Genomic DNA, 10,186 nt, shown 5'->3' on the forward strand with positions numbered 1-10,186 from the left:
ATGCTGCTTCTGAATAATTTAATATACTGAGTAGAAATAGTTCCACTGGCATTTATTTATTATTTTACATGATTTAAAAAATGTTTTAAAGTTAACATGGATGACTCAATTGTGAACAATTGTACAGGATTTAATCCATGTTTGCTTCAAACCTATTAGCAAACTGAAGATGATGTACAAGTTAATATTTCCTTAAAAGAGACTAAATGCACAACTTATAAGTCACCAAATGAATGAAAGTTAAGAGGGACTTTTAGATGCAATGAAAAAAAGCAGAAAACATCTGCACAGTAGTATTATTCAGTCTGGTGCTGGTCAGATGTAGGTGTAATGTGAGAGAATAAAAAATTAGAAACAGGTTTGCAATATGCAAGAATTGTGCTTAAATAAATAAAACATTGCGTGGGCCTAAAAGTTAGAACTTTAAAAACTACATTTATTTTGCTTGCAAAACACTAATCTCACCAGAAGGTTCATTAGTAGCTTTTCTGTTCTCCCAGCTGGTTACAGATGTGAAAATTTCATTACAGTTACATTTATTTTAGAATAATGAAGTGAAGTAAGTGTCCAGAGCTAATTTTGTATGCAGCAAATCCTTATTCTCATTTTTAGACTTTTTAAAATGATTTAAAGGCATGATTCTGAAATGAAGTATGAAAACCCACTGTAGTCATTAAAATGGAGGACAGAAATCATGTCCTGTTTGTTTTTTGTGGTGATTTTTCAGACCTGAAGGAGAATACTAGTGTTTGTTGAGACGCATTCTCCTGAAATTTGACAATTTTTAGGTCACCAAAGCATTAAGATAAGCATAAATGAATAAATACAACACTTAAACACTTTCCCACCAGAAGTTATTCCTTGTGGAGTAGAGAACGCTTGAAGACCTTTTATTATGAATGAATAAAAATGTCACAAAATGTGATTGAATAATTGATTTAATCATGTAAAAGTACCCAGATTAACTACATTTTATAAAATTTTCAGGCGTCTGCTTGGACTTATGAGCTCAATATTTCTTAAACTGCTTCTACAGAGCTGCTGAAAACTAGGGAGCATGACTGAATGTGTTGGCTTGTGAATTACTGAACTTTCAAGGAGTCTCTAAAACAAGTAGAAGGCAGTTTAAAAATGTGGAGAGATGTGTCAGTTTTTCATTTCCTTCTCTTACCTTAGCTCACCTCAAAGCTTCATTAACTTCAGTCTCAGCTGTTGTTGGGCTCTGATCACCTCACAGTGACCTCTGCAGTTGGAACAGTTCGGTCTCACTCTCAAAATGTCTCTCTGGTGCTACGTCTGAGGACAGAAATCAAGATTCATGCTAACTGTTGGATATTTGGCTCAGATTTGCATGTTTTGACTCTGCTGCTAGCTTCCCACGCAGCTTGATAAGAGCAGCTTGCAACCAGAAATAGAGGCCAAAATATGTAAATATTTCTGTCAATTACATAATCAGATCATTTTGTAATCCATTCTGATGGATGGTGTCCTGATTCCTGATGCACATGTCCCAAATCAGTCTGAACAGACAGGAAATATATGTGAATAATACTGTGATATTACTCCCGCAATAACCCCCGTGTTACTTCTGTAGACTGTCTATTTTCTTGACACGTATGAGGCAAAGATGGCAGATGGACTTGTGATCAGCACGACAGAAAGAGTCCAGATCTCAATCATGTCAAGAACAGACGTCTTGCAGGCTGTAACTCGAATTGCTGCTTTAAAGACCCATGGGAATTTGTTGTGAGACAAGTCTGACATTAAGAGGCAAAAGCAGACCAGACAGCAATTTGAAGGCGTTCTGCTTTCTTTACAGTGCAGACATCACATGGTGCATTTCAAGGCCTGGCATCAGAGAGCAGGAAAACAGCTTTTCATTTTATTTTCTCTACAACTTCAGCTACTCGAGCCCTCTTCTTGTTTGCAGTGGGGCCAGCAGCATACCCCTCTCTAGTTGATCCAAGCAGCTTTCAGGACAGTCTCCGCAGTAGCTGTGTCCATGTGAGAGTGACAGGTTCATTAAGAAGATAAAGGCAGAACAGAACAACTCTTTTTGGTCCCATTTAGCTCTGGTCAGACTTTTCTACCTCCAATTTGGTGGGATTGAAATGTTGTGTAGCAGGGGTGTACTCCATTTTTTTATCATTCTGACTGCAGCAGAGAAATGTATTGTTTCTTTGTTAGTGCAATGATCCTGTTTGGTTGCGAGAGAAATATCTGGACAGACAAATAGATACAGCGGAAATAATTGGTTTAATTTTGGGAGGGAGGCTCATTTAATTGTCTTATTTGCTCCTCCATCTGTCATTATAATTAAACAACACCTATCGTTATTTCACAAAGTGCGGACCAAGCAGCAACTACCACGGCTTGAGGCTGAGGTCAGTGCGGTATGGCTAGCATTCGATTCAGTCCAAATGAGCTAGCATTGGCTTCGATTCAAGGTAGCTGTGTTTCCGGAGCGTGAAAGGCAACACCCCTCACTCCTTATGTTGAAGGTCCTGGCTCTAAACAGAAAAGATGGCAAAAATTATAGATTGAACCTTTAAACCTTAATTGATTTTTTTCTCCACTGGAGAAGCTTAACAAGCTGTAAACACAACTCCGACATATTATCATCCAATAAAGTTGATAGGGCACGTGTGCTAGCAAACAGCTGCTTATTTACACATCCATTAGACATGTAGCAACATTAGCATTCATTTGGAGTCGTGTTTCTCGCCACTTATCAATATTCATTCTCCTTTCAGCACCATCTTGCTCTTCAGCAACTCCTGAGGGAAATATCTGGCTCTTTAGCTGCTAAATGCTCCACTTTGTCCACTAGCTAGTCGCTAACTTTGTCTGTCTGCTGTTTGGTGCTGAACAGGTGGTGTACGGTGGACTTTTAGAGCTTTTTGGCTGAAAATGGCTGCCTACCTGCTTAAGGTCAATAAGAGTGGTTAGTGTGAATCAACACAGTAAATTGCAGGCTGGAAAACCAACAAAATGAGCTAAAAGATGCTAAAATGCTATGTAGTACTGAGGGGAACTGCAGAGTTGATAATTCGCTGTGGGTTCGTCACATAATAGAGTCTTTTGATTTCAATTATCAATTGTTGATATAAGAAGCAGCTTATAACAAGCAGCAGCTTTTAGTTATGTTTGAAAACGGCAAAGGAGGAATTGAACGCTTCCAAGAAACTTTTGTTGTTAGTACATTTCCCAGAATTGTAGTAATATGAAACTTGTTGTTTTCTCTATTGTCTGTGAAGCCCATTGAGAAACTGTATGTGATAGTGGCCTATAAAAATAAACTTGACTTTCACCTCTGGAATCCTCTCAGCCAACAGAGTAGATATGCAGTATTTAAACCAACCTCATCCATTGTGACATCAGCTACGGCCATCAGCACATTTGGTCGTGCACAGCTCTTTCTCCCCATAGCTCTGCGATACGGTGACCTTTCTGTGGACGTAAAGGTCATCCTGAATGCAACAAGAAAAGCTGGTCAGATTTCTCAGAGAGGCTGTCGTAAACAGCCTTTATGACTGCAAATACCACATTGGTTATCTGTAGTGAGGGCTTTTCATATCAGTGTTTTCTGGATGGAGCCAGAAACTCTGAGGTATTCTGGGTACAACAAGCTCCATGGTACTGAGGAGGGCTGAGCTTGCTTCATCAAACTCCGTTATTACAGTCTAATGATCTGAGTGTTTCTGAAGATTGTGACATTTTACAACAAACTGAATTAGGCCCATGTCTCAAATCTAGAGCTGCAACGACTAATTGATTAACAGAAGATTAATTGGAAACTATTTTGATAATCAAACAATTGTTTAAATCATTTTTCAAGCAAATAAGCCCAACATATTCTGGTTCCCACTTCCCATATGTGATGAAGTGTTGCTGCTTTTCTTTGGTTTTTTTATGACAGTAAATTGAATATCTGAAGGTTTTGGACTTGTTAGTCAAACAAAACAAGCAAATGGAAGACATCACTGTGGCCTCTAAGAAATCCTGAATGTATTTTTTTTTCACAATTTTTAAACTTTTCATAGACTTGAGAAAATAATTGGCAGATTTATCGATAATGAAAATAGGTGCCACCCCACTCAAATCAAAAAGATTTTGTTTGTTTTAGTGTCCTAATGTATAACGCTTCACAGCTCCTTTAGATTTCTGATCATGTCTGACAAATCAACTGATATGTAACTGAAAATTATTTGGAATTACATAGTCATTTTCTGGAAAAAGCTATAATTTGGTACTAATTATAGGGAGAATGTTCAATTGGGTTTCACTTTCACACCAATTGGCACTAACTTAGAGTCTTGCCGGTGGACGGCAGGTCAGCTGAATGTGCAATAGAGTTGTAGGTGAACCTACAACTCAAAAAATAGGATAAAGTTTACAATAATAATACTGTGATTCAAATGGATAACTGTCAGTTTTTCCTTTCAGCAGTTCTTTCAACTAACACAACTAACTAAAATCCTAGGAAATTACATTCTAGGAAATCACATGAAATGTAAAATCCATCATTACCTTTTGTTGGTTTGTGTTCATTTATAAAAAATAAAAAAACAACATACAGCAGCATTTCTAAACATTCACAAGAACCCTCCCTCACTTTGCCAGTAATATGCCTGTAACACTTGAGGTAAAAAGAAAAAAAAGGATATAAATAACTAATTACACAGGGGAAAATGGGAAAAAAATGATTAGAAAATTAAAATATACATCCCAGAAGTGCTACCTAAAGTAAATGATGAGTATTGTACATTCCAGTTGGTCCAAAAACTTTCAGGATAAATATGTAACAAACACAATTTGGCTTCAATGGGAACACACTCTTTTATTTTGGAAATCAGTTAAAGAGCCGACTTCCAGAACAACTGGAGCGCCTAACACTCCCACATCCAGTGAAACCAATTTCTATGTAATGTAAATCCCGAGCAGCCGCAGCTTTTAGTTTAAATTATATCTCATTAATAGTAATGGTTACTGTTTTACCAGTCAGCAGTAAGCAGCACTAGAACATAAGCTGTCTGTACAAAGACATGGAAGTCGTCTGAGTAATAAAACCCAAGAGACATTTTTAATTTAATTCAGTTCATTTATTGCTTTATTTTTGGACCACGTGAAATAAGCACTCTTGAAAATTGAGCACTTTGTCTTCTGACAGAACTGCCCAGTCTGTGTTTGTGTGTGTTGGGAGACGACGGAACCGCTTCGAACGGAGTGAAATATCAGAAACACATCACATATCACTAACTTCTCACTGCACAGCTCAGTGCGGAGTGTTTTTAAATGGGTCTTTTAATGACTCATCTATCCCAGCCATAGATAATCAGTGAATGCTTGAGACATAATTATTGAAACATGCTAAGCTGAGGAGCACTCGAACACCGATTTTTTTTGGCCGTCTAATGAATGACCGGCTTTCAGTAGGAGAAACGGTATGTTGTGTTGCTACTGGAGATGGACCGGGGATGTTTTTTAAAAAATAATTATACCATTAAATATACTTATTACAATCAGTTTCTTCTCACTTATTCACAACAAATGATTAAATGCACTCAAACGTAACAGCATGTCCTAATAACACTCATTGTTTGAACAGCTTTCAGGGAGAAATATGAGCAGCAGATGAGTAAAAAAAAAGAAACAAACTGTGAGCAGACATCTATCTTCTCTATTCTCTACAGGTCTAGGGCACAAACAGCCCCGGGTCAAAGGCACATTTCACAGATCCTCTCCAAACTGTATCTACTGAAAGCTGATTTAAAGTCAAAGAGGCTCTTCAAATGCAGATGAAATTCATTTGCCTTTCTTTCCTTTTTTTCTTCTTCTCCTTATTCCAATAGAGCATAATCCGAAATGTGTGTCACTTTCAGAGGGTAGGGGAGATTTAAGCGATTTCAAGACGGCTTCTTGAAGTCTTCCATTTAAAATTCATTGAAAACAGATTTGGGGAAGATGGGGGAGGGGGGGTGGGGAGGGGTTGGGGCGGGGAGAAAATCAATTTGAAACGGTTATGAGTTATGAAAACAAATTCCACATTGATTGGCTCTTGCACTTATCTTTCCCCGTGTAAACAAATAGTCCATGGGAGGAAAATGCAAATTGCATTTGCCTCAGTGTTGCTGAAGGTCAAAATCAGCTGATACAATTACGGGCTGTTTAGGAGCCATGCTGGATTAGAATAATGAGAGGAGTTACTTAAATATGAACAGCAGCTTTAACTATTCCACAGGTGGAGAAGTCATTAGTCTAACTAGCACCAGAATACATTTATGGAGCAAGAGTCAAAGAGAAATATCAATGAGCTGCTTTTTTTTTTTTTTCAACTGTGAGACTTTTTTTTTTTTTAATGCCTCACTGCCTTGGGTCTGTTATGAAACTAACAATATGGTTGAATTCCATCAACCTCCCCTAAATAAGTAATTACGCAGAGACATTTATAAACTATGAACTGAATAACAATCAATTTAACCTTGAATCGTCTTGTATCCTTAGTGATGTGCTATTAAGTCATACTGAAAGGCAAAGTTTTAATAATATAAACATCCGGAAAGTATAAACTAAATAAAACGATGAGTTCATGCACGAAATCTCTTAGCTTCTTTTCTTTTTTCATTTTCCCTCTCTGTCAGGCTGGAGTCTCCAACACGGACGCTGACCATGGAGGCTCCCAGAGGGGTGGAAGTGAGCGCATCCAAGGGGCCGCTGAAGGTCAGCGGTCGAAAGGACCTACAACTGGAGTCCACAGAGGGAGAGGTGAGAAGGATTTAAATGTACTCTGAGTTAAAGGCAGGGCTGCAAGCAACCATCGGGTTCATCTTCAATTAATCAGTCATTATTTATTCAATTATTGAGTAATCACTTTGTCTGAAACAAGTGAAGAATGTCCATCATCATCACCAAAACCCCCGAAGATATTCACTTTAAAATGATATAAAACCGATAAAAACAGCTAATTCTCGCCTTTGAGAAGCTTTTTGGCTTTTTTGCTTAATAAGTAACCAATTAAATTAAACAAGTCATTGATTATCAAATTTGCACTAATTAGCACTAGTTAAAAGTTGCTTTTTCATGTCCTTATTTAGTTTTATCCTCCTTGTTAAGTTATTTTTTATCACTTAAAACTTAATTTAAACATAACTTTTAAATATTTGTTCTACTGTTAGTTGTTAATATTTGTTCTATTTTCATGCAGGACATTGTTACTTTTCTTTTTTATTAATTAATTTATTGTTTATTTGTATAGCGACAAGTATAAAGCATGACCTCATGCAAAATACCACAGCATAGCCTAAGCTAGTTTGCAATGCCTGTCTCTACTCGGGCTCAACAATAAAATATATATTTAACGGCACAAAACAGTCTCCCACCCTGATGTTTTTAAAAGATAACATTAACACAGTTGCTCTCACAGTTATGAAAAAAAATGGACAATTTTGTGCTCCAAATAAAAATGTTGAGTAAAAAGTTTCTCCTTCACTGCTTATCCTCACTCACCAGATCAGTGCTGTTTCACTCCGCCTGTCACGTTGTATTTACTGATCGCACCACAGTCATTTATCAGTTCAAGATGGTAATACATCACTTCAGGGCACCTCTGGCGATGTTGTGTAATGACTTCCAGTGTGTCTGATGTTTTTTTTTTTTTTTTTTTTTTTTCCTCCCAGATACTCTTAGATGCCAACACCATTCAGCTGGGGAATCTTCCGCTCGGCGTCTACACAGCGTCTCCAAGCGAGGCCTCCCAGGAACAAGCCCTGTACGAACTGTGCGTCTGCCCCAGTGGCAAGATCTACCTCTCTCCTGCAGAGAGCAGCTCCACCTGCCAGGCCATGAGCAACATCTGTCTCTGGAGCTGACCTGGGACCAGCGTCGGTGGTCCGGGACACCTTCAGCATCTGCTCTGGAGCTGCCGAGTTCGAGACGAGGACTCCCCCGTTGGTACATTTGACGGAGAGTGGAACGCTGAGATGGAGCTCAAACTCAACACTTGAGCTCAGATTAGCACAAAAGCATCCAAGTCCTCTTCCTGCAGTGGTCTCATGGAGATCAAGACTCTTGTAGCACTGACAGTGATGGAGGAACGGCAGCCAGAGCAGCCCTCTGAAATCAGGAATATCTCCTACAAACAGGAACATTTCCACTACCTTATATCTTTTTATTTTTCTACTCTAGGTTTATTGTAGACATGCAGTGACTGCCTTCAGGATTGGGAAAGAGCGGATGGGAAAAGATGAAAACACAGGTGCCTTCAGCTGTGAAAGAAGTCATATTGTGACTAATACTGAACTTCTGTGTGCCATCAGAGTGAAATAGTCAGTGGTGTTTGAAGTTGTAATGGTAGAAAGTGATGTAAGCACAATTGTCATGTTTCTCCTCTCCCAAAAAAGTCCAGATTTTAAACATTTTTTGAGTAATCTCAATCGATATTTTAGCTTTTTTTTCCACTGTTAGCAGCTGTTTAATTTGAAATTAAACATGTTTTTATGTGGGACACGTTGTACGAGTCAAACACTGTAAACATGCGGTTTCAAATGTTCAGGTTAAAGGTTGACAAGACTTCTCCACTTTAAGGTAAATATTCTACCTTTTCTTGATGATGTTGATAGCGCACGAGGAAAATCAGTTGAGAAAACTACATCACCACAAGGTCCATTTAGTAGCTGTGCTGGAGCTTTCGATTATATCAAAAGATCCTCATCAGAAGACAGTTTGCCGAGTTGTCATTGTAAATGTTCAAATTTCCTGAAGGACTTCTTGTCCATGTTTGCTTAACAATAATCTCACTGCAAGGTCCATTTAGTAGCTCCTCTGCAGCTTTTGATCAAACCACATGATCTTCTACATGAGTAGAAAGTCTTTTAAAAAGCTCTGTCTACATGTCTGACAACTGCAAAAACTCAGTCTCCTGAAGATCATGTGATATTATCAAAAGCTGTAGAACAACTACTAAATGGACCTTTTGTTGATAGTTTCTTCTCCACTGCTGTTGAACACATTATAAAATATTATTCAGTAAATTCCTTATCTTGTATCTATCTAAGTTTTCATACATGTTTATAGCGCTTGTAACTCTTGTACATAAACCCTCCAATCAGAGCGTGAGCTGTACTTCTCTTCGAGGCAGCGATCCACCGTGGAGTTGGACACGAGAGGCTGGCTGACCTTGGCGCGGCGGCTGAGAGCAAAAAGCAGGCAGCCATGTGTCAGCAGACCTGCTGGAGTGCAAAGTCTCGCTCTCCACTCCGCTTCCTCATCCTCCATCATCATCAGACGGGGGCCGCTTTGGTAAGAGCCATGATGGCATTCTAACAAGAGCTTAGCTGCCCTGTCCGCTACCTGCTCACTGTGGCATTGCTTTTTTGCTGCACCATAGAGCAGACTTGTATATTGAATCATGATGCTTTAACAGATCACAAAATGTATGTACGTCTAAATATATTTGTGTCAAAGCTCTTAAAGATCTCAGCCGTTTTATCTGCAAGTGTGTGTCATTATCCCCTCTTTTCCTGCAGCGCTGATGTGCATCTCATACAGGACAGATGCTTCAGCGTTTCACCTGGTGGGGGTTGGAACATGATGAAGGCTTTCCATGGCCACGGGCAATCGGAAAAGAACTGGCCCGAGGAGACTATTATAGACACAGGAGTAAGATATACAGATATTATCGCAGCCTGCTGGTGCACAGTCACGGCTGGGCGCGCATCACACATTTTCTGGTTCTAATTAAGCCCAAAGTTGCCTTTTAAAAAGAACTTGATGTTGTATTTTAATCTCATTTTCCAAGAAACATGTGGAATGGTTCCGCAGCAGCAGCAGGTGTTATGATAAGGAGTTATGAATATGCGACACAGACCAAGTTTTAGCCGTACACTTGAAATCATTTTAGCAATACCACGTTCACTACGACAGAGCGGATACTTAGAGGGACTTAACTGGTGCTCGAGCCTGTGACCCTGCTACTAGTCTCTCAGCAACTTGTTTTCCTCGATAAGTCACGTAATTAACTCTGAGACAAAAGGTTTGTTCTGCACATTTGCATGACTTGTGGGCTTTTCAGAAAGTAGCGTCAAATCCCTGAACTAATAATCCAGTCCCCTCAATCCGTAGTAATACACAATCTCCATTTTTTAGTGAGTAAAATGACAGGTGAAAGGTGTCGTAGACTAACAAATCC

At 39.0% G+C, this 10,186-nt stretch overlaps 1 protein-coding gene across 1 annotated transcript in view; it reads left to right on the top strand.

Annotated features, from left to right (window-relative positions):
- Positions 1-8,382, top strand: part of LOC137174375 (zeta-sarcoglycan-like) — a 41,661-nt gene extending 33,279 nt beyond the window's left edge. The window contains exons 7-8 of the mRNA XM_067579610.1: positions 6,642-6,765; positions 7,677-8,382. Coding sequence (XP_067435711.1) covers positions 6,642-6,765; positions 7,677-7,868 — 316 coding nt within the window. The 3' untranslated portion in view covers positions 7,869-8,382. The remainder of the gene's footprint in view (positions 1-6,641; positions 6,766-7,676) is intronic.
- The last annotated feature ends 1,804 nt before the right edge of the window (positions 8,383-10,186 follow it).

The sequence above is a fragment of the Thunnus thynnus genome, chromosome 22, assembly GCF_963924715.1.
Source record: "Thunnus thynnus chromosome 22, fThuThy2.1, whole genome shotgun sequence".
Classification (NCBI taxonomy): Eukaryota; Metazoa; Chordata; class Actinopteri; order Scombriformes; family Scombridae; genus Thunnus; species Thunnus thynnus.